The sequence below is a fragment of the Haliotis cracherodii genome, unplaced genomic scaffold (genome assembly GCF_022045235.1).
Source record: "Haliotis cracherodii isolate W230 unplaced genomic scaffold, xgHalCrac1.p SCAF_9, whole genome shotgun sequence".
Classification (NCBI taxonomy): domain Eukaryota; kingdom Metazoa; phylum Mollusca; class Gastropoda; order Lepetellida; family Haliotidae; genus Haliotis; species Haliotis cracherodii.
In genome coordinates, this window is record NW_027266343.1 from 41,044,604 (window position 1) to 41,070,482 (window position 25,879).

The 25,879-nt window shown below is 42.3% G+C and overlaps 1 protein-coding gene across 2 annotated transcripts; it reads right to left on the reverse strand.

Annotated features, from left to right (window-relative positions):
• Positions 1–9,782: 9,782 nt before the first annotated feature.
• On the reverse strand, positions 9,783–23,827 carry LOC139453059 (hypertrehalosaemic prohormone-like). 2 transcript variants are annotated; one of them, XM_071234683.1, is made up of 4 exons: positions 23,646–23,827; positions 16,119–16,306; positions 10,442–10,557; positions 9,783–9,966 (listed from the first exon to the last, which is right to left on the reverse strand). In XM_071234683.1, the coding sequence occupies exons 2-3, from the start codon at positions 16,302–16,304 to the stop codon at positions 10,489–10,491; spliced, it is 255 nt and encodes an 84-aa protein (XP_071090784.1). In that variant the 5' UTR covers positions 16,305–16,306; positions 23,646–23,827; the 3' UTR covers positions 9,783–9,966; positions 10,442–10,488. The 2 variants fall into 2 exon arrangements, with proteins under 2 accessions (XP_071090784.1, XP_071090783.1); XM_071234682.1 differs by having other exon boundaries at positions 10,446–10,557; positions 23,646–23,824.
• Positions 23,828–25,879: the final 2,052 nt, after the last annotated feature.

Here is a 25,879-nt window from a genome sequence, read left to right on the forward strand (position 1 = left end):
GGATTAGTGGGATGTTAACACTTGTCATGTTAATTATTGAAGCATAGTTACTGCAGGATTCACAGAGGAGTGAAATGATTGGCAGATGTTCACAAGACAGGTGGTGAAATGTACACGACTCACGCAATGGTAGCGCCACCGTGACCTTGTCTGGGGGTAGACACGAGATTTCGTGGTCAGTGGGCGTGAGTTGGGTCAAACACCAGCCAGAACCTGCACGTTCAGCAGCGAGTAAATCATGCTGTGACCCGTAAAGCCTCAGGTTAGAATTGTCTTCAGCAACCCATGCTTGTCGTAAAATTTTGTTTGTTTGTTGTTTAACGCCGCCCTCAGCAATATTCCAGCTATATTACGTCGGTATGTAAATAATCGAGTCTGGACCAGACAATCATGTGATTGACTTCATGAGCATCGATCCACGCAATTGGGATACGATGACGTACATGAACCAAGTCAGCGAGCCTGACAACCTGATCCCGCTAGTGGTCTCTTACGACAAGCATAGTCGCCTCTTACGGCAAGCATTGGTCGCTGAAGACCTACTCTATCCCGGATCTTCACGGTAGACTAAGGGTATTGGGTGGTCAGGCACCCTTACTTGGTTGATGAACATGTCTGTTATTGTATCCCAATTGCGAAAATCGATGCTCATGATGCTCACTGGATTGTCTGGTCCAGACTCGATTATTTACAGATCGACGTCACATAGCTGGAAAAGTGCCTTGTGCGGCGTTAAAGATTAAAGAAAGAAAGAAATTACGCATTTTTCGCACGAGAAAAACTGTCGCGACATGTCCAGCACGAGAAATACATGATTTGCATGGGCGTAGACACCATCCCAGATCGTTTGTATAAAAATTTTAACAACGTGTACATTAAAACGCGTGGCTTGCGCGTATTAATTGACCCAGTCATTAATAATCTATTTTGTCACATTTGCTAACGTCATAGGATACAACTAGACTATCAACAGGGTGAGAGGTAACGGTCTGTTTACCTTTAAACATAACAACGACTGTTTTATAAATACACTGCACTTGTTTCGTTACCAGTAATTATTTATACACGTTGTTTCTTGACAAAAACAATGTCGTTTCACGCAATGTCCAGTTTTATTAGATATCGCGTCGTCATCCTTTTTAAACTTACATGGGCAAATGATCGCCGTAAAGGGCACAATGGCTGTGAACATGGCGTTCGTGAAAAAGGGTAAGAATGTCCTCCCCTACCGAAAATGAGAAATGAAAAAGAATGATTGGAAATGTTGGGAGTCCTGAAAACGGTTATGATTATTTAAATATTGTTCGGATCCTCATTTAACAGATATCCCACTGTCAAGAGCGCAAGTTTACACCAGTGAATGCCCCCCTAACATTAATATTAAATCTGACCTCCTGTGTTATAAGGGGCGATGGGGTAGCCAAGTGGTTAAAGCGTTCGCTCGTCACGCCGAAGACCCAGGTTCGATTCCTCACATGGGTACAGTGAGTGAAACCCATTTCCGGAGCCCCCCCCCCCCTCCCCCGTGATATTACTGGAGTACTGCTAAAAGCGGCGTAAAGCCATATTCTTCTGTTTTGCCTATCTGTAATCTGTAGCATACAATGATTGGTTAGCAGTCTTTTGTTTAACCGTAAATATCGTAAATGCCACGGGTTGCTGACCATCCACTTTTAAGCGCCATGGGTAAGCTGCAAACGAGGAATGGTGCCAAACGATGGTACCAGACATGTTAATGTTCGTGGAAACACAATATCTTCTCTTTGGAGACACAGAGCAACACCCATGACCTGCCACGAGCCGGTCGTCCACGTATGACGTCAGGATAACAAGACAACCGTATTCGGTTAGTGCATCTAGGGAATCGACGCCAAACTGCCTTATAAAGAGCTCGGACAATTTGTGGATTGAGACCAGTTTGTGGCAGAACTGTTCGCAACCGGTTGAGACCCGTGAAGATCCGGGGTAGCATAGATCTTCAGCAACCCATGCTTGCCGTAAAACGGCGACTATGGTTGTCGTAAGAGGCGAATGACGGGATCATGTGGTCAGGCTCGCTGACTTGGTTGATGTATGTCATCGATCCCAACTGCGTGGATCGATGCTCATGGTGTCAATCACTGGATTGTCTGGTCCAGACTCGATTATTTTACAGACCGCCGTCATATAATATTGCTGAGTGTGGCGTAAAACAGCCAATCAACCAATGTTTTGTTGTCATCTTTGTCCATGACGGCATAGCAACGCATGCAAGCACACTCACAATAACTTATTTCACATAATTCTATGAGGCTAGATTATAGTCCTTTGTTGGTTTCCGAAACATAAACCTCCCACTCAAGTATGCTTCCGTCACGAATGCATTAAATCACAAAACGTTCACAAATTATAGATGGAAATACAGAAATAATTTTTTAAAATGTATTATTTTGATGTTCGATTTTCGACTATGACAGTCTTGGAGACGCCAGTGTTGAACAGATATATCCCTAAAAGCCAAGGAACATGTGTCGCCGAGCAAGTATCTTTTTCTAACGGTCCTCCAGTAAGGCAACCTATCGAGTATTTTTGTGTAATTATCGCCCTTGGCATGGAATTGATGCACCGGTGTCACCGGGTTCTGTTTAACAATTAGCGGTAGATGTTATTTTCACAGTCAACACGTTTTCAACGGCTTAGTCACTGTTTTCATTTAAAACAGAAGAATTTACAAAAAATTAACAACAAATGTTTGATCATACATGTACTTTGCATAATGATTGCAATTTTATTTGAGTTATACTGAAATACCCAAACGGTTCCTAATGTTTTTTAAAAAAATTTTTTATTTTTTTTTATCAATCTTCCTCCCTGAATAATGTAGGTTATAGTTACATCACTTTAGGCACTATGGCGTTGAACACAGGTGAGGTGAGGTGAAATGGGGTTTAACGTCGCGTCCAAGATTATTGCACTTATATAGCGACGTGCATGCACGTGTGTGTGTGTGTGGATGTGTGTGGATGTGTGTGTGTGTGGATGTGTGTGTGTGGATGTGTGTGTGTGTGTGTGTGTGTGTGTGTGTGTGTGTGCTTGTACTAGTCCGGACTGATGCCGATTTATAGTGCTAGCTCACTGAGATACCATGCCGCAGTTCAACTTGAATACCTCACTCAGACACAGTCTACTGACTCCGAGCCGACCAGCCCTTGTTTTAGCCCATTAATGCCGAGCGCCAGACAGGGTAACAACAAGTACTATCTTTTAACGTCTTTTGGTATGACGCGGCCGGGGATCGAACCCCGGACCTTCCGCTCTCCGGGTGGACGCTCTACCACTAGATCACGGAGGCGGTCCGTTGAACACAGAGCATGAGGATAACTCCTACGAGAACCCGATTGTCGGCGAGACGCGCATAACCACGAGGTTGGCCCTCTGCCACCAAGTGTTTACTGTGATATAATCTGAGGAGCAAAAGAAACTATTGGAAGTATCTTACGTTAGCTATACTAATCCTTTTTTCGCCCCTTTCACAGCTTCTGATAAGACATCTTACGGGATCGGGTGGTCAGGTTCGCTGACTTGGTTGAAGCATTTCATCGTATCCCGATTGCGTTGATCGATGCTCATGGTGTCAAACACTGGACTGTCTGGTCCAGACTCAATTATTTACAGACCGCCGTCATATAGCTGGAATATTGCCGAGTCCGGCGTAAAACAACAAATCAAGCCAAACCAAAACCCTTGAAAATCGACACAAATCTACATTTCAAACACGACAGGCATCACGCGTTTGCGAATATATTTCTTACCCCAGTATTACCACAAATTACTTTTTTAAAAACTTTTGCAGAAATGAGACATAATTAAATTTAACCACAGTTCTTTCAATTTTCAATTGCATAAAAAAACAAAACAAACAAAGTACACTTTCTTAAGCCCCTCAGTTTACAATGTCGAAATTCTTTGTGTTGCCCCATTGTGTGTATATGTAATTAGGAGGTACATTAAGAGCCGTGTTGTAAAGGGAAAAAGCCCCAGCTCACATAACCGAATTAGCACATAGTCAATCTTAATCACCGAATTTCTAAAACTGGATTCGCTTCTTCCGGATAATGAATTCTGTCGACGTGCTGTGTGAACGTTCCGCATGTGCAGCGCTATTTCTCATCGGTATTCTGGATTAGGTCTATTCTGCTGTTGGCAGAAACGGCAGACTGGATATAAGCAAGGTTTGAATATGGAGGAAACAAGAGTTTCTTTCTAACATAATAGAAACAGGATTCGTGAAATAAGAAAATTATTTATGGTAACGTCGGAGCCGTGCAGCTTTATGGGAGATGCTGTTTAATCTCGACGGTATTTAACGTAGGCTCAGCGGAGGGCATGTTCGTACGCCATTGCCAGCTGAGACATCTATTTTTTGTGAAGAAGATGATGTATGTTGCTGAGTTCCCTGGAGTATTTCACACGATGCACCATGACGTTTGCCTGTGTGCCCTTTATAATGAGGAAAACGTGTAGCATGTGCTAACGATGACGGTGGGGATATGCTTACGTTATGTTTTATGAATGTGGAATCGAATCCACACTGTCCTTCGTTTCAATGATGTGAAAATGGGGGTCAAAGGTCATGAACAAGCCATGCTTTTAAATGTTAATGACTAAGTTCTTGTCAGAGTTGACATGGGGATTTTGGGTCAAAATCATTACAGATACCCCGTATCCTATTCTTGTCTTCCTCTGGGGATTCATTGTCAGAATAAGTCCCCGGGATCCCATGTCTGTCTCTCTGTGGGGATCATTGGTCCCTGTATCTCATGCCTGTCTCTCTGTTTGAACTTCCGGAACAGAATAGGCCCCTAGTGCATCCTGCTTTTCTCGCCGTGGGGATTCTGGGTCAGAATAGGTCCTCAGTGTCCCATGCCTGTCTCTGGGGGGGGGGGGGGGGGGGGGGGGGGGGGGATCGTAGGTCAGAATAGGATCCAAGTGTCCCATATGTCTGGCTCTTTGTGGGGATGCTGGATCAGAATAGATCCCCAGTGCCAATTGCCTGTCTTTCTGTGGGGATTCTGTGTCAGAATAGATCCATCTGTGTCCCATGCTTGTCTCTGTGTGAGGATTCCAGGTCAGAATAGTTGCCCAGTGTCCCATGCTTATCTCTCTGTGGGGATTCCAGGTCACAAAAGGTCCCAAATGTCCCATGCCTGTCTCTCTATTGGGATTCTGTGCCAGAATAGATCCATCGGTGTCCCATGCCTGTCTCTGTGTTGGGAGTCTTGGTGGAATAGGTCCCCAGTTAGTCCCTAGTGTGTGATGTCGTACCCCGATTGTGATGCACCTTCCTCGCGCCGTTGGCTGCCGCGAATACTGCAGACTGAGACAATAAAGGCTTCACATAGAATTCCCGCCCGCTTGGCAGGGTTCCATTATCTTGTTCATAGGTTTCACCAAATTGGTACAAGTCCTGCGTACCGTGGTCCCACTCCACAATACACTGAGATATCTCGTGTTAGCGTCCTCACATTCAACTCCCCATTGCGGCAGTATGATGCACACTGTGACATGTGTAATATGTCCGTTATTTGCATACGGAAATAGACACACAGCGTTTACAATTATCCAGAAGGGAAATAGAAGAACGGTATACCTTATAAATGGGTTGTTCATTCTGTGCCAAATCGTTTTGACTTCTGATAGTTTAAATAAAAGATAAGAATTCTTTGATTCACAATTTGTGCATAAAACTGACCACAGCTTCCTATGATTTACCCCCTAGTTGAAGGCCTATGAGTGTGTTTGGGCTCTCTACTTTCAGTGTCCATTGTTGACAATGGTTATTGCGAAATCTCGATGTGGATCCAGGCTGATATTTGGAGGTTCAAGTGACAAGTGGTAGGTAAGTCATCATACAACAGGGGAAAGACTATGAACTATTTAAATTATTGTGGACTGCTATGCCACTTTGAAAGCTTTTAAAAGTGATAAATATAAAGAAGAGAACTTATGGATATCAATTTTATGAGGAACACGACGTGAATGCACCTTATGAAGAGTAAGTAATACTCCGAAACGTCGTGTTAACTGATGAAAAAGTAAGTACATACTCCAAAACGTCGTGTTCCTTATAATAAAGAAGTAGTTGACATCCATGAAATCTCTTCCTTGTGTTATTCTACTGTGGACACAAAGAAGGAAAAATAATTGTGGTTTGAGGCCAAATGTATTGGGTATCTAATGCATATTCTTGTGTAGCGTATGCACATGGACATGGCATTAGAATGTCTTCAGAGACCACAGAAGCACACGGGGTTACCATTGAGGCATGTATATATACATGGCCATTGAATACAAGACTTTGTCAATAAATCGTATCCCATCATTGAAGGAAATTAACAATGCCTACTCCGTCTTCAATGGTGGTCAGTCCGCATCAAAGAGTTTATTATCCCTGCTTAATTTGACCCATGAACAATTCACGAGACTGTGAGCCATTTGTGGCCTTCGTGTAGTCGGCCAATGTCATTCCCTTGCACTATCCGAACAGCACTGATGTAGCTTGTGGGGCAGATGTCCATGTTTATTAGCTGCGAAACAATAGGTTTCCGCGTGTGAATACTCGACATCTTGTATTTAAGTGAGAATTGGCCCCCCAGTACCTAATACTTGTCGTCAGATCATAGGGGAAGTGTCATTTTGTGTGTGAGGAAAGCCCGAAGCGATGCTGTTTTAAGACGTTTACACTTTGGTGAAACCCACGAGCAGGGGTATGGTGCTCACAAACCAAGAAACGTCCGAGCGAATCTGGGATTAGAACCCACGATCCTAGGTTTCTGGTACGTGCAAGGGCCACAACAGCTTAGACAACTGTGCCTCCAGACCATCATACTGACGACTACGGCAGAAACCATCACTCACTCACGTAATTCCGTTGTATGGTCACTGTGCTGGTTGGTTGTGCAAACTCGACATACTTGGAGAGAAGGTGAGGTGAAATGGGGTTTAACGTCGCGTCCAAGATTTTTGCACTTATTAGCGACGTGCATGTACGTGTGTGTTGTGTGGCTGCTTGTACTAGTCCGGACTGATGCCGATATATAGTGTTAGCTCACTGTGATACCATGCCGCAGTTTAACATGAATACCCCACTCAGACACAGTATGCTGACACCGAGCCGACCAGTCCTTGTTTTAGCCCCTTAATGCCGAGCCCCAGACAGGGTAACAACAAGTACCATAGTTTAACGTCCTTTGGTATGACGCGGTCGGGGATCGAACCCCGGACCATCCACTTTCCGGGCGGACGCTCTACCACTAGAACACGGAGACTTGGAGAGAAACAAAGACAATTGGTTCATTGAATTGATTAAGGGGAAGGTTTATCGACAATCTTGTGTTGATCGCCAGTCTAGATCTCGACATTGTAATTGTCCCAGCAACCCATGCTTGCCCTAAAAAGCGACTATGCTTGACGTAAGAGACGACTAGCGGGATCGGGGGGTCAGGCTCGCTGACTTGGTTCATGTACGTCATCGTATCCCAATTGCGTGGATCGATGCTCATGAAGTCAATCACATGATTGTCTGGTCCAGACTCGATTATTTACATACCGACGTAATATAGCTGGAATATTGCAGAGTGCGGCATTAAACAACAAACAAACAAAATTTTACGACAAGCATGGGTTGCTGAAGACCATTCTAACCTGAGGCTTTACGGGTCACAGCATGATTTACTCGCTGCTGAACGTGCAGGTTCTGGCTGGTGTTTGACCCAACTCACGCCCACTGACCACGGAATCTCGTGTCTACCCCCAGACAAGGTCACGGTGGCGCTACCATTGCGTGAGTCGTGTACATTTTACCACCTGTCTTGTGAAGTCTCATCTGTGTAATTGGGTAATTAATTAATCACTTGATTGATGTTCAGCATAAAAATTAAATTTACAAAGCGAATTCTAAATGACTGGAATCAATCTTGCTTTGGCTCGGAACAATTCGATACCAGTTCCATATTAACATAGCAACTTATTCTGAATTACCAAACAAAGGACACATCTGGGTTCATTATATTCGATATTGCACTGAACCTTTCAGCTTCGGATCGCTTAAATATAAACCTATATCATAATCAATTGCACTGCAAAACGAATCTATGACTGAAGTTGCAGGTTTGTAAAGCGAAAAAATCCTTTCCATATCCAATAGAACTCTCTGCTGATTCCGAATATATCATGAGCATTTGTTTACGAATCTCTATCAAATAGTGATAATACCAGGTGTTCGCGAAAAGGTGAGCGTATCCTGTTCCACCGTTGGCGCCCGTCACTTACACATGCAAAGGCAAGTCAATTGTTCACTTAAAAAAACACGGGAACATATGGTACAAGTCAAAATACGGAATTGCATTGGACATGATTTTTGTCACTGATTAATCAAATGTCCTCCACATGTCAACCTTAAAACGTGATGAAAGCTTAACTGAGGCCTTGAATGTTGTGACCTTGAACAACTTGAGTCGTATAACGCTCTTTGAAATCTTGGTAGAAAGAGCACGCCCGATTGTATCTCAAACGTTGTGAAATGTAAACACCAAAGGCAGGAACTGCTGGGATATTGCTGGACGTGAAGGGAAAGTTGACTATTGGAAAGTTGACGTCATCCCTCCTGTCATACAGTCTTGCGGAGAGTGTTTTGTCACTCTGAATCCTCATGCATAGATCTAAATATAAAACAGGTGAGGCGGCCTCACTGGCCATGGACTGTTTTATTTCTAGTTCAGGTGGGTAAATCAGTGGAAGGGAATTGGCTATTTGATTGTTATTAAACGATATCAGATCATCGAAATACCTGAAGCTTAAGTTAAACTTCTTGGCCAAATTACCTTGTATTGTCTTTGCAAATCCGAGCAGAAATTCCGATTCATATGCATAAAGAAACAAATCCTCAAGAAGGGATGCACAGTTGGTGCCCATGGGGATGCCCTCTTCTTGTCCAAATGTATTACCCCAAATTTGACATTGATGCCATCAATAACGAAGTCCAGCATTTCACATACGGATATTTTGTGCTACCAGTAGGTAAGGACATACTTACTCTGTTAACGAACACCTGGTGTCATCACTGATTTTCAGTGATCCATTTATATATTTTGCCTTCAACGCTAGTGTAAGTTGTTTCTTTGGATAATCGGGGCTGGTTATTCTCTGACGAAGACGTCTTATATATATTTGATCATGTGTTATCCTTTTCACAATCTCATTAAAATCAGACATCAGTTCTCGCTACCGCTAAACAAAGATCTGAGGACACCCCATGAGGGGTCATGTCAGAACGACCTTTCATCCGACCAATCAGAGCATCGCTTACCAGATTATGAAAGTGACAGTCGGAATGAGATTTCTAATCATGCAACCTCGAAATCTTTAACTCGGAACGATAGTTACGTGTTTAACAACTGAATCCATACAATCTAGACTATCTATTACCCATTCCAGAATGTTCTTTTGTTTAGGTTTCAAATTTGTAATCGAGAATTTGTCAAAATATGTTTCGAAGCGTAGTCGCCAATTTGAAATTAGTGCCGTAAAGCACGAGAAAGCTGCTTTCTGATTGGTCATTCCATTGGTCGGTCAAAATTGGCGCAAGGTCGGTCTGACGTAACCCGTAAAGGGGTGTCCTCAGATCTTTGTTTAGCGATAGCGAGAACTAAGATCTGATTTTAATGAGATTGTCCTTTTCACAGTAACTAACCTTACAGGTAACATCTATCATAAAGGAACATTACACTCGGTAAAAAGTTCAGTGGTTTATTGTTTGAAGTATGTTACAGTTTCTCAACAGATGACTCGCTGATGATATAAGCTTCCTACTAGATTAGCCGTCCTTCTCTGGTCAGTGGGTCAACATTGTCCATCTCTCAGGTCTCAGCAATATTCACGGGCTTGGCATTTTCCTATACAGATAAGTGTGGATATGGGGGTCCATTTCTGAAACACAGGACATTGAAAGACCAAACATTAAATGGGGAAGTGAATGAGTGAGTGAGTTGGGTGTTATCGTCGTTTTTAACATTATTCCAGTTATATCACGGCATGTCAGTTTAATGTGGGAGAAAATCCCGAAGTGATGCAGGTCTCAGACGTTTACCACTTTGGTGAAAACCGCGAGCACGGGTATGTTGCTGACAAACCTAGAAACATAATCAGGGCGAATCGGGATTGAAACCCACAATCACAGGTGTCTGGCGTGCCCAAGGGATGCAACTCTGCACAGCGAATTGCGGTGCCTTAGACGACTGGGTCACCCGTAACAATTGAGTTAGTATAACTCGCTAATATTCTATTCCTGTAGTAAGAGACGCCTAAAGATGTTGAGGTGCTCAGACCCTTGTTTAAGTTGTAGCCGCCATCAAAACTGGTGTTTATATTCTTTCATCCTATTACAATATACTTTGCAAAGTACCTACACACTGGGCGGAAGAGGGAGGTGTGGTCAGGCAGCATTATGCGTCAGTGCTTCAACATTGCTTCCTCCGCCTCCGTGTCCTGCATACATCGAGCGAGGGATTCAGCCTGTCTCTGAAAACATAAAGACATCATATATCAATAATCGGACTTTACAACCTTGCCATTCTTGTCCGGGGCATGGATGATGAAATAGGGGCACGGGTGGCCCAGTCGTCTAAGGCGCCGCGATTCGCTGTGCAGAGTTGCGTCCTTTGGGTACGCCAGAAACCTGAGATTGTGGGTTCGCCCCGATTATGTTTCTAGGTTTGTCAACACCATACCCGTGCTCGTGGGTTTCACCGAAGTGATAAACGTCTGAGACCTGCATCACTTCGGGCTTTCCTCCCACATTAAGCTGACACGCCGCATATAACTGTAATACTGTTAAAAGCGGCGTTAAACCCAACTCACTCACTCACTCATGGATGGTGATGTGGTGTAACGTGAGACATTCCGCTGTGCATAGTTACGTCCCTTAGCTGTGTCAGGATCCCACGATTCGCGTCGATAATGATACGGGTCCACTTACACCATACCTGTGCTCTGGGTCACACCAAAATGGTAAATGTCTACGGCTTGCGTTGGCACATACACTACTTGCCCGGTTCCCGTTTGGCCTATGGATCAGTTGGCCTATAAAATTAACAGGACGCTTCCCATTTAGTCTGCTCAGAATTGATCTCAATAATCTACACCCGACTGACAATATGATCTAGTCCTGCTGTACTGAACAAGACAGAACTTTATTGCAATCAGGCCGCATCAAACGACATACGATGGCTTACACCGTATATACTCAATAATCAGTAGATGTAATGAGTGAGTGAGTTGGGTTATTCGCCGCTTTTAACATAATTCCAGTTTTATCACGGCGTGTCACCTTAATGTGGGAGGAAAGCCCGAAGTGATGCATGTCTCTGACGTTTACCACTTCGGTGAAACCCACGAGCACGGGTATGGTGCTGACAAACCTAGAAACATAATCAGGGCGAACCGGGATTCGAACCCTCAATCAAAGGTTTCTGGCGTGCTCAAGGGACGCAACTCTGCACAGCGAATTGCGGCGCCTTAGACGACTGGGCCACCCGTGCCCCAGTAGATGTAATGACAATCATAATATGACAAATACATATCGAAACTCGCCCCTCCCCAGCGAGGGGAATATATTCCCTTGTTTCTGCCGATGCTGCGGGTCTCCCTTATGGTAGAGCGTCCGCGTCCGGAAGGTCCGGGGTTTGATCCCCGGCCGCGTCATAGCAAAAGATACTTTTTGTCATCCTGCCTGGCGCTCGGCATGAAGGGGTTAAATCAAGGACTGGTCGGCTAGGAGTCAGTATACTGTGTCTGTGTAGGGTATTCATGTTAAACTGCGGCATGGTAGCTCAGTGGGCCAGCACAATAAAATCGGCATCAGTCCGGACGAGTACAAGCTGACACACACACACACACACACACACACACACACACACACACACACACACACACACACACACACACACACACACACACACACACTAACACACACACTAACACACTAACACACACACTAACACACTAACACACACACACACACGTGCATGTCGCATATGAGGGCAATGATCTTGAAGTAGTTCAATGTCATAACATGCGGGACATGGGTAAGTAGCGTATGGTTAGACATTGAATACATTACTGTAATCCTATTCATAAAACCCGTTGTTTTAATGAAGAAAGCAGGCTTACTAAATTAGTACAAAGGTGGTCATCTAATTTCCAAAGGTCTTGGGACTGTACAGTTATAAATTTTTTTTTAATGATTTACAGTTACCTCTTTCAAATATAGGTAATATTTTACCTATTTGTTTTAAATGTGTAAAAACACACTTATCTGTAATGATAAGGAAACATGGCGCTGAAAAGTCTGGGATGATAGGTGGCAAATTAATGGTAATAAGTTAAGGAAATACCGATTGTTTAAGTCTACACTATGCGTTTCGCACAATGTTTGTAATAATACTGATAGGGCACAACGTAGCATTTTGGCAAAATTTAGATGTTGTACACTCCTCCTCGTTTTTCAAAACCTAAACCTACTTTAGATAATCGTATTTGTAAACACTGTAATACCAATTGGATTAAAGACGAGCTACGCTTTTTAATAAATTGTAATCTCTATATGGATCTAAGAACTTATTTGGAGTGAGTGAGTGAGTGAGTATGGTTTTACGCCGCTTTTTTGCAATATTCCAGCAATATCACGGCGGGGGACACCAGAAATGGGCTTCACACATTGTACCCATGTCGGGAATCGAACCCGGCTCTTCGGCGTGACGAGCGAACGCTTTAACCACTAGGCTACCCGACCGCTCCAACTTATTTGGAACCGTGGCTTGTCTTTGAATCAAAATTTCAGAATAAAATATCTCTCTCTCTCTCTCTCTCTCTCTCTCTCTCTCTCTCTCTCTCTCTCTCTCTGTGTCTCTGTCTGTCTCTCTCTCCCTCTCTCTCTCGCTTTCCTCTTTATCTTTCTCTCTCTCTTCTTCATAATACTTCTCTTATCCTTCTAAACAAGAACAGGCCAAATTGGATCAGATCAAGAAGGAGGCCACCTTCTCTAATTGATTGAATGCCAATGAACTTGCTCCGGGCGATATTTAAACATATTTTATTGCGATAAATGAAATGGATTAGGCACAAGTGACACACCTCCGAGGCCGATTTGTCATTGAGATGTCACAATCTGTCACGGCTGCTGCATCAGATTGACACAGCCACACAATAATACTGCTTTATAATCAAAATAGGTGTGTTATTGTAAGGCTTAAGTCAAACATTACGTTGCGTTTAAATTGAAATGCTATCAATTGACAAACTCTCCCGACGAACGTTCCATATAAAACCCATCTGTGTTCTTAGAAGCACATGAGAAATCATTGCATTCTAATTGTCACCTTCCTGTTAAACAACAAAGGCTATGATCTCAAAAGGATGATTGATCCCAGCTGATCGTGTTTGTAACCATATGCAGATTATTTATCGATTCCTAGAAAGCGACGAAAGAAATCACTAATTGCTTAATCTAAATATGCCTATAGTCTCACATGATCGGATTCACACCATTTGTCAAATAACGATACTTTGAAATTACACATAAAGGAAAATGCTGTTCTTACAGGATTAACAGTAGTTCTGAATCCTGCTCTTATGACTCCAGCACCGGAGACATTAGGGAGAACGCTATATGTTTTTCTCATAGCACGTCGGCTCCTTTACGTGATTCCCTCAATCAGTGACATTTACAAACAAAATAATTAAATCCGTTATTTGTATTTTTCCATTTCGTTTGAACCTAATTCCTCACATTCTCAAAAAACATCATCAATCAAGGAAACCTTAAAACCAGGTACTCCTTGTACATAGCGTAAAAATGATACAATTACATCCTTTTAATGTCAATATTTCCTCAATTTTGTCATATGTTTCTCAATGGTTCAACGAAAAACCCTACTCCGCGCTAATGAGATCCCCAGTGGACGCTGCTCACACGTTGCTGGTACCAGAAATAGCAGCATTTATTTCCAACCATTCCTTCGTCCCGTGAGAATTTGACTTGAAACGATCTCTGTTGACATATCGTTATTCTTTGTGTGAGATAAATCTTAATTTGGAACACATTACAGAAACGAGGAGTCGCTTCTACATAAAAATGCAGTCATTTATGTCGTAGAGGTGTTCTGTCATGTTAACAATCGTTTCTGAATGATATCGGAATTTTAGACTTTGAAGAATTAGGCGTTCGTGCATCTTAACGATATATTGACATTGGTTCGATTTTTCTGGGGTAAAGAAGCATTTTTAAAGGGTCCCTTACTGTTGTCCATTGGTCCATTGGTCTTTCGAGAAATATGTTTTCTTTCGTTAGTGTGTGTGTGTGTGTGTGTGTGTGTGTGTGTGTTGGGGGGTGGGGATGTGTGTGAGTGCTTTGATGTTTAGCGAAACACCGATAATGTGGGCGGTCCCCTTACAAGTCGTCCGGATTAAGCAGGTTTGTTATTAGACCTGAAAATGTCATTGGGATATTTTTATTCGTGTTTCTGTCACAAATGAGTTCCAAAATGAAAGCGAAAGTAAAAAGAATACACTAACGAATCACTGAAAGTTTGCAAACTGTGTTCGCTAAATACACGACATTAAAGCGAGTTGGGCATGGTGTGGCGGGAGCGGGTTGTGCAATATAAACATGCCGTGAATAAAGGACAATGTAGCCAGCAATATCATGAAACCTTGTTAATCTGGAAACCTGCCTTCCGGACACGTCTAAATGCCGATGAACAAGTGGATTATTTCGTGATCACTACTCCTTATTCCGGTTTGAATGGGTTTCATTCTATAGCACATATAAAACATATATAAGAAACTATCCATCTCAATGATAGACTATCCGACCGCTCATTGATGCACACACAGTTAAATCTGGACTATTGCAAACTGTCAATGATGACAATAATAATCGCAAGGAGTAATGCTCATCATGACACATTTACCCCGACCTGTGTGCATTCAGTTTATTTCTCAACTCCCTGGGGAGAATACACTCTTGTATATAGCATAGCTGTTGTAGTAAAACATGGAAATGGTTACGAATGCTGGTAGATTCATAGGCATAGTTTTAACCTTCAGGTCGATATACCCTCACTCATATAATAGATAAATCAGTAAATATTCAGGACCTGTACAAGCAGCCATAACACTCGTCATTCACGTCGATATGTATTTAAGGGACATTGTTGCGTTGTCGCATTGTCGCCCTTACAAAAACAAGCAAAAAGTGTAAAAAATAACCTAAGCGCGACAATGCGACAATGTCCCGTCTAGGATTCCATATATATGTGAATAAACGCGACGTTAATCCCCATATCGCCTCAATATACAGATAATGAAACAAGGCACTGACCGCCTTCATTGAGATTTTGTTGACCAATGTCATACTGTTGTCTGTTAAATAATCTGTGGTCTAGTGAGAGTAGAGAGTCCACCCGGAGAGCGGAATGCCGGGGGGTGGGGGGTGGGGGTGGGGTCGATCCTCTGCAGCTTCATAAAAAAGACGTTCAAAGGTAGTACTAGCAGCCTCACACACGAGCTTGCACGTTGCTGTGTGGAGGTGTTCTGTAAGTAATCGAGTCTGAACCAGTCAATCCAGAGATTGACATAATGAGTATCGACCTACGCAACTAACCAGGCCTGGTAACCTGAACCAGCGAATCTCATAAGTCGCCTCGCTTTATAAGAATCAAAAGAGCCCTTTGAACGAGTCCGACTACCGCCGTAATCCGCTCTCAGACAACGCCCACGTTGGGTCCAACGCCGCTTTTAACAGTATTCCACTTATATCACGGCGTGTCAGTGAGAGGAAAACCCAAAGTGATGCAGGTCTCTGACGTTTACCACTTTGGGGAACCAAGAGCGCGGGTATGGTGCTGACAAACCTAGAAACATAATCGGGGCGAACCGGGAATCGAACCCTCAATCATATGTTTCTGGCGTGCCCATGGGACGCAACTCTACACAGCAAATTGCGGCGCCTCAGACGACTGGGCCACCCGTGTCTCAAGCAATACCATTACAATAATAAACATGTCACCCCTATCACTTACCCGTATGACCTTGACGACGTCATATAAGATCCTTAACTCCGATTTCCCCCAGCAGTCATGGTCGAGCCCGAGGGCAGAGGATCGCTTCCCTGTCCCCCAGTTGGGGGAGAAGGAAATCTGCCCAAACGTCTGACTCAATAAACACACCACTGTCAAGACAAGTGCCAAACTGCGTACTGAGGGCATTTCTGAAAGTATAAAGAAACTGTTATACAACAGGTGTGGTGGTCATTATAATCTTTGCCATTAGACTACACTTGCACACACTTACCACTGGTAATATAAATGGATATTCTTCAATAGCGACTAGACAGGCACACTATAACTGTTGGTGGTGGTGCTACTATTATACCAAGAGTTACTACTACAATTCTACTATTGACATTGACATTGACATTGACATTGACATTGGCGTTTATGCTCGTAATACTGCTTATTCTAGCACTGCTTCTGCTACCTTTAGTATTATGGTGCTACAACTTTGGTGCTGCTAATAATATAAATGAATCTGCTTCAAATATTCTTTCCTTTGCTATTGTTACTAATTTTGACACATCATCATCATCAACACCATCATAATCATCCTGACAACCACAATCACCATCACCACTACCACCACCACCATCACCTTCATCAGCACCGCAACCCCCCACCACCATTACCCCCCACACCACCTTCACCTTCATAAGCAGCGCAATCCCCAACACCATTACCCCCCACACCACCATCACCTTCATAAGCACCGCAATCCCCAAGACCATTACCCCCCACACCACCATCACCTTCATAAGCACCGCAATCCCCACCACCATTACCCCCCACACCACCATCACCTTCATAAGCACCGCAATCCCCCCACCACCATTACCCCACCATATCACCACGACTAGTATCACCACTACCATCAACCCCCACCACAACCATCATCATCACTACAATCCACCACCACTACCACAATCATCATCATCATCATCATCATCATCATCATCATCATCATCCCCACCGCAATCACCATACTTCTACGACATCCTGCTTCTGCTGTTACTACTCACAGTATTTCAATAAGTAAAAGCAGTCTCTAAATTAAGACAAAACACAACAAAACATTAGTATTATATATAAAGTCATTCTATATGCAGTCTAAATCTATTTTACTTGGAAAAGCATTGTTAAATTCCACCTGTGACACAACAAACACTTTTAACAAAATATTCCAATGTTAATTATACAATAATGTAAATACAACCGCATAGGTTAAAAATATTAAGCTTTCATTATTAAATTGTCATTCTCTCAAGTTAGACCCACATTTCTTCTCATGCCACATATACTGTTAGATATTGGTGATGATATGAGTTGACATGTAGTTTATCGTTGCCTTCATTATTATTTCAACTATAGCGACATGCATGCACGTGTGTTTGGGGCTGCATGTATTGGACTTATTCCGGTTTGTAGCGCTATCTTACCGACATAACATGTCGCAGTTTAGTATGGATACCCCACTCAGACACTTTATACCGACTCAGAGCCGACCAGTTCTTTGTTCATCCGCTTAATGCCGAGCGTTTGGCACGGTTATAACTATCCTGATTTATTGACGCGACCACGGAATCGAACCACAGACCTCCGTCCTCTGTGCAGGATCTCTATCCACTATACCACGGAGGCGGTGTGTTCGATAGGGAGACCCCACGATGATATTTGCATGCTTATATATCTGATTCGGCACTGGTTCCCATAATAAAGTAGAATCCGATGTCCCAATTATGGCACAATTTGTGTCCGTCTAATTGAAATAACCAAGAGGGCAATATAATGTTCACCGGAATGACGTATCATTATCTAGTCGTTTAACATTATTAACAAAGATACATGGCTTGAACCCAAAGTGATCGAGCTGAGATTAACGGTGCTTTAACAGTATTTCAGTTACATTGAGGGTGCGTCAGCTGTGTGTTGGAGGAAAGGTGATGTAATGTAGGTTTGACCACTTTGGTAAAACCCACGAATGTACATGTTCAGTAAACTACGGTTATAACGAACTCAAAGGGACCACTAGTTTTAGTTCGTTATAACCGTAGTTCGTTATAAGCATATATACAGCATATACACAAAAAATGGCCGGTACTAAGAAATAGGTTCGTCATATCGGTCAGTTCGTTATAAGCGTGTTCGTTATAACCGTAGTTTACCACCACAGCATCATGGTCAAGGTGTATCTCAGATTAAAACCTATGATGCTCAGGTCTTTGATTCCCTAAGGGACGCAACTCTGCATCTTAAATCATTCCGAGGAATTACCGAGAAAAACTTAACTTAAAAACTTAACTTAAAAACTTAACTTAGTGAGCAGTGCAAAGTTTGTTGTTAGTTACGTATATCCTTGCGTTTTGTCTCCACCCCTAAAACATAATTACGAAAATGTTGACATCTTCAAAGAGATTCTTCTGAAATATAAACACGTCAACTCCAGAGAATAACTCGCCTCGATTTGTCGCCGAAACAGATTCCATTTGGCGTAAAAAACAGGAACTTGCGAAAAGAGTAAGCATGCCCTGTCCTATCGGGAGCACCCGCCCCTCTCACGGAGAAGGGGTGGTTGGGTAACCTAGTGGTTATGGCGCTGTAGTTTTTCAACTCTTGTTAACCACGATGGAGCTTCATAGTTAATATATGACTAGAATTGTTATGCAATGATTTAAACTTAAAACCCTTTAAAGGTGTTTTTGTATTGGACGGTAAACCTCGATAGCTGCTAACACTCAAAATTAAGGACTTTTGAACTGCTCCAATGCGAGATTTGAAGCCGACACACTGCGACTGACTTAAGTGAGTGAGTGAGGTTTTTTTTAACGCCGATTGTAACCATTTCTTAGGCGTGTCAGCCTAATGTGGTAGGAAAGCCCCAACATTTTAAACATTGCGCGTGTGTGTGTGTGTGTGTGTGTGTGTGTGAGAGACACAATATCTGCTTCACAGTTCTTTACATACGACAAAATAATAAAGAACAGAATCTTGTGTATTTTTTTATATACACGCAATCTAACTGGAGTGTACTGTAGTGGATAATCTTTTTAAAGTGAGTGAGTGAATTTTGTTTTTAAAGCCGCCGTATTTCTGTACGGCCTACAAGAACGGGGATGGTGCTGACAATCCTAGAAACATAATCAGGGCTTTCACTAAACACGCCAAAGACACGTGACCTATTGCCAATGTTGGTACAATGAATCCCTATTCCGGTGTCACCTGCAGGGATACTGCTGGAATATTGCTAAAATCTCACTCTCTCACTCACTCACTCACGCACTCACTCACTCACTCACTCACTCACTCACTCACTCACTCACTCATATAAGTCATATTTGTATCAATATGAGAAAATGGCATATGTAAATATTTCCAAACGATTCCATGAACTATGGGATAACAGTAAATCTACATGTAGAAGAGATGAAGATTAACGTTTTCCTAGGTGTACTCTTAAGTAGCGGGAAAACACAATTAAAGTCCCCCATTGTTTGGCCTTTGTTGAAATAAATCCCAGATGAATTCCAGAAACGTCAAACTCTGTTCCTTCTATCACCATGCAATGCATAATGTATTTCCTCATCAGTGTCTTGAAGTATCATACAATGAAGCCATGTCAAGATAATAATTAAAGCACTATGTCATTTTGACAAAGTGTAACCATGGCAGGCATCGCAATGAAGCCGATAACAATGAAGACATTCTACATGCTATGTTTTACTTAAGCTATATAATAACGATGCAGTATGGAACGCCGCATGTAAGGCGCTAATATTGCCAATATCTACTTGCAAACTTTGTTTTGTAAACTTAGAATTTTCAAACAAGAATATTTGACATTTTCCAGCTCTATTATGATTTACTTTTTTCAATGGCTAAAATGTTTACGTCTTGAAATAGAATCCACGATGTTTTTTTCTGTAACTGACAAGCGTGATACATTTCAAACGGTTCTTTGATGCGTCTGTAACACAATCTGAATTGAACAAGGAAGCTGATAATATGATGACATTTGCTCTCTCTGAATGGATGATGCACATATCAGTTTTCTATACAAAGCGGAGCCGTAGCATTCATAGTTTGGTTATTCGTGTCGCATCATTTTCGGATCATATCACATGAGACGAAAATGCAAATGATGAGGACGAGGATGACCTTTGCGAAAGGTCAACATCTGAAACACTCATCACTTTCACTATGAATAGATACAAATTGTCCCCTTGTTATTCCGCTGAAGTAAGTTTTACTTCATTGTTCCTAAAAATAAGATAAAATGAGAAAGAACTTTCTGATATCGAACTTTTGGGATTTCTATGTTACATTGTACTGATCTCGTGGTATTTGAGTCACGTTGATATTCTGCGCACTTAAAGGCTCTGTGTTTTTATATATGCTAAATAAAGACAATTGTTGAGTATTTACTATAAACACAAATTAACTAGTTCTGTAGCGTATTTGAAAAAATTCTTTTAAGTGAGTGAGTTGGGTGTAACAGTATTCCTGTATTATCACAGCTCAATGTGGGGGGAAAGCAGGTGCAGATGCAGGTCTCAGAAGTTTAACACTTCGGTGAAACCCACGAGCACGGGTATGGTGCTGACAAACCTAGAAACATAATCGACGCGAACCGGGATTCAAACAAACAATCATAGGTTTCTGACGTGCCCAAAGGACGCAACTATGCACAGCGAATTGCGGCGCCTGTGCCAACTGGGCCACCCGTGTCCTCAAGTGAGTGAGTGAGTGAGTGAGAGAGAGAGAGCTTGATTTAACGCTGCCTCTAACTGTATTCAGTTACATCATAAGGTGTCATCCTGGTGTCGGAGAAAAACTCTAAGTGTCTCACTTTTTTAACTACTTTATATAACAAACATATTAGGTAATTTAAGCACAGAAGGGTACGAATTTTACAAATAACATTTATCATCGCCAAACAGTTACGATATGGATTGTGCAAAAAATGGGGCCTGAATTCAACAAATTCCAATCCATAACGATTTGCATCGTAGTGTCCCGCATCGTTCTGTGGTAGTTTATTATATCGTATCGTAATGTATCGTATCGTACTCTGATGTCGTATCGTATCTGGTCCTGTCGTAAGATAGTATCGACTTCCAACCACTGCATGGCTTTTTCTAACAGTTGGTCGTCAAACCTCTCTGCCCTATATCGACCGCCTCCGTGGTCTTGTGGTAGAGCGTCCCCCCCCCCCCCCCCCCCCCCCCCCGGAGAGCGGAAGGTCCGAGGTTCGATACCCGGCCGCGTCATACAAAAAGACGTTAAAAGATTGTACTTGTTGTTACCCTGTCTGGCGCTCGGCATTAAGGGGCTAAAACAAGGACTGGTCGGCTCGGAGTCAGTATACTGTGTCTGAGTGGGGTATCCATGTTTAACTGCGGCATGGTATCTCAGTGAGCTGGCACTATATAAGTCAGCATCAGTCCGGACTAGTACAAGCAGCCACACACATACATACAGTGCATGCACGTCGCTATATAAGTGCAATAATCTTGGACGCGACGTTAAACCCAATTTCACCTCACCTCACCTGCTATATATCCGTTATTATATACAAAGTTCAAGCTACTTGTAAAGCTCAACCGCTCTATCTCTCACTGATTATTTCAGCTGATGTATTTTGTCGCATTTTATGACATACAAGGAGATGTACGATTTGAAGCATAGACATGTTACAGCTGGCAAAGGTAAGACTTCTGAAAGGGAAACTAAAATATGCATCACAGTAACGTGGTGCTATCCAGTCTAGGCATATAACTAGGACATTGTCTCTGTGTTAGTTAGGGGGTAGCCTAGAGGTAAAAGCGTCACTTCGTGAGACCGAAGGCCTGGGTTCAAATCCCAACATGGGTACAATGTGTGAAGCCCATTTATGGTGATATCTCGGAAACTGCGGGGATATTGCTAAAAGCGGCGTAAAATCCAACTCACTCACGGTGTTGTATTAATTAACTACTCGGTTATGTTTCTAGGTTTGTCAACACCATACCTGCGTTTCCAGGTTTGTCAGCACCATACCTGCGTTTCTAGGTTTGTCAGCACCATACCCGCGTTTCTATGTTTGTCAGCACCATACCCACGTTTCAAGGTTTGTCAGCACCATATCCGCGTTTCTAGGTTTGTCAGCACCATTCCTGCGTTTCTAGGTTTGTCAGCACCATACCCGTGCTCCTGGGTTTCACTAAAGTGGTAAGCACCTGAGACCTGCATCACTCCGGGCTTTCCTCCCACATTAAGCTGACACGCCGTGATATAATTAGAGTGAGTGAGTATGGTTTTACGCCGCTTTTAGCAATATTCCAGCAATATCACGGCGGGGGACACCAGATATGGGCTTCACACATTGTACCCATGTCGGGAATCGAACCCGGGTCTTCGGCGTGACGAGCGAACGCTTTAACCACTAGGCTACCCGACCGCCCCGATATAATTAGAATACTGTTAAAAGTAGCGTCTCTTTATTTTAGTCTCCTTTGACTGTATGTGGCGAAACGTTTTCTGAGTGTAGTCTTGTTTGTTAAAGCGCAAAATATTTTCAATAATCACATACGAAGTCTATGATCTACTCATCCCTCCATGTATTTAAAATATATTGTTCCATGCCATACTTTGAGATATATTGTGATCATATATCTACACCGATGTTTTTTTAATCATATATCTACATCGAGGAAGCGTATTTACGGCATCACTATTCATGGTACAACATGGTTTAAGCTATATACGGGTTAAGATGAAAATAAAACGTCAACGCCAGAAAACAACCAGTCTCGATTATTTTCCGAAACAGACAGCTTCGGGTGCAAACGGGAAAATAGGTAAAATATTGTTTCTGTATCCTTTCAAGTGCTTTTAAAAACAAAGTATACTACTACTACTACTTCTACTACTACTACTACTACTACTACTACTACTACTACTACTACTACTACTACTACTACTACTACTACTACTACATATTTAGTACCCGCTGTATGTGGTTAGAATATTGCTAAACAGCTTACCCCCCACCCTCACCCCCAAACTACAAATAATAACATCGACGGGTAAACGGGTTTAGATTTGTCAAAAATATTCGAAATTTAGTTTGATGAGGAGCCCAATGTTCAGCCTGACGCACTACAACAAGCTCTTTAAGACACAAATCACTCGAATAATCATATCAACGATCACACTGTAACACCCAACAACCAAGAAATTTGATTTGCAAGTCTCGTTAACTGTCAGTTGAAATAACCAAATTCAATTATCTTCCAAAACATCCCGACCAGGACTCTATCAATATTTAAATCGATCCTCCGCCAGTGGTTAATCTAAATAAATTCAACAATTTAAAAGTCTGTTACTCTTCACTAAACAAGTTACTTATGACTAAAGGAAATTTGTTAAATTAATAAGTAGGTAATGTTGAAATATACAACCATTTTGCATATATAATGCCATCAAGACTCGGGATAATTGAAGAAATAAACGTCTCACCTGTTTCAAAACCACGTCCGATTTGACACCTGTCTGAAGAGAACTATCACTGGAAGTGGTCGAACGTCTCCACCGTCTAACTTTTATACTAGCTGCTTAAAACGCCAGAATGAATAATTCAGGGCGTTAACAAACTGGGAGGGCAGTTAAGGGCTGTAGAATCGCGTGAAGGAACCGACCACTCTTCACTCCTGAAACCTTCATTAAGAACTTCCTTACTTGGAATTATTTTTCACCTAAACACGTGACCCGGATTCTAAACTAAGTTTTTGGGAGTGCACCGACCAATCGAAGGGGGCGTGTTGCTTTCTGGCAAATGTGTCATGTCAGTAATTGAAATTAATTTAAAAGACATTCATTCCATCCCGTCAACGGTCTCTGAAACACTGTCATAAAATCAATAAGCGAATGTGTATACTGACAAATTGCTTCAAGTGTAAACTGAACATACCTTCAACGTGGCATGATAAACTATTGTATATTTAATGTATAATGTTTGCATCTAGTGTAACGTGTTACAGTTTAGTGTTCTGGAATCTTGCATTTTCAATCATGTGCATTCAAATTAAACATTGTTGAAACCTTTAGTGAGACTATTTACAAGTGATGTCTACCAGTTCACAGAATTCGCGGATTTTTATTGAATCAATCATGGCCATTAACGTATAAATTATGCGAGAACCTAATGGATACACGGATAGCAGGTGCTACCTTCTCCAAAGGGATCCTTGGAGCCTAATTAAGAGATCCTCAAACCAATGGGCTTAATTTCTCACCATCAATTTAAGGTCTTCCCGCACAACAAGCCAAGCAGTGTTTCTTGTACGTGGCCGCTTATCATGGCTGCAAGTCAGGTAGCCCTATTGTAAGTTTGCATCAAGCAGAATGTCTTAATTCCCCATCAATACAATAGGGGACTAGTTTGGAAATACCGTAAATTTAAAGTTGATTATGTTGAACCATTTTCTAAATTGCCCTGGGACTTAAAAGCGATCGCTACGTTAGCTCTAAATTTTCAGTCAGCTCCAGTTCATTCTGTGGTGTGAAGTTTCTTTGGGTGGGCGTTGAAATAATTCGATTTTTGTCGTATTTGTCGTAAAATTGAGTTCACAGAAAGCATATTCGACTCAGGTGTTAATATTCCTTCTACTCCGTTTAAAAAGTTAACCGGTTAAATAGATATACAAGTACGTTCGACGTCTGTGGTGAGGTGAAATGGGGTTTAACATCGCGTCCAAGATTATTGCACTTATATAGCGACGTGCATGTACGTGTATGTGTTTGTGTGGCTGCTTGTACTAGTCCGGACTGATGCTGATTTATAGTGCTAGCACACTGAGATACCATGCCGCAGTTTAACACTAATACCTCACTCAGACAAAGTATGCTGACTACGAGCCGACCAGTCCTTGTTTAACCACCTTAATGCCGAGCGCCAGACAGGGTAACAACAAGTACCACTTTTAACGTCTTTTTGTATGACACGGTCGGGGATCGAACCCCGGATCTTCCTCTCTCCGGGGGGACGCTCTACCACTAGACCACGGAGGCGGTCTCGAAGTCTATGCATGCATATTAGGAGATACTAGTGTATAACACGGTGAATATATATACACGTTAAGGGCGCCGTCATCCTGCAACTGTTACGTTGTGCCGTGCACATTTTACATCTTAAATCAATTTGTGTGGCAGTTGTCAGCATCACCGAAGTGGGAGAATGCAGTCAGTAATGTTGTTCCCAAAATAACAGCATCTGGATCAGACAAGCCAGTGAACCTCAGCATTAGCATCGCTCCATGCATTCGTGGATACTGACAAACATAACCATCCGATCCCACTTTACGTCTTACATAAAACATAGAGTACCATAGGCAATTCTACCCCACTGAATATGACCATAAACCACGAAATGCCAGCTATGAGAAAACTAAAAGATTAAAATAATTTTGTCTAAATTAACGTTTGTGATACTAAAGGTTGTCATTCTTTTGAAAATATTCCAAATGTAGAAATATGTCTTTGGCGAGAGTACACAAATCTTCTGATCTGCATTCGTTAAATGTGTATGTATACAGTAGAGCTTGTACTGGCGGGTCTGTAAGTTTAAATGATAGGTAATCAAGGTGACTATGTAGCTTTCCATCTTCCAGCAGGGAGAACAAGGGTACACGTATCCAAATCATTGTCCCACGTGTGCTCAATATAGTGTCGTAATGAGACAATGCTAAACATGT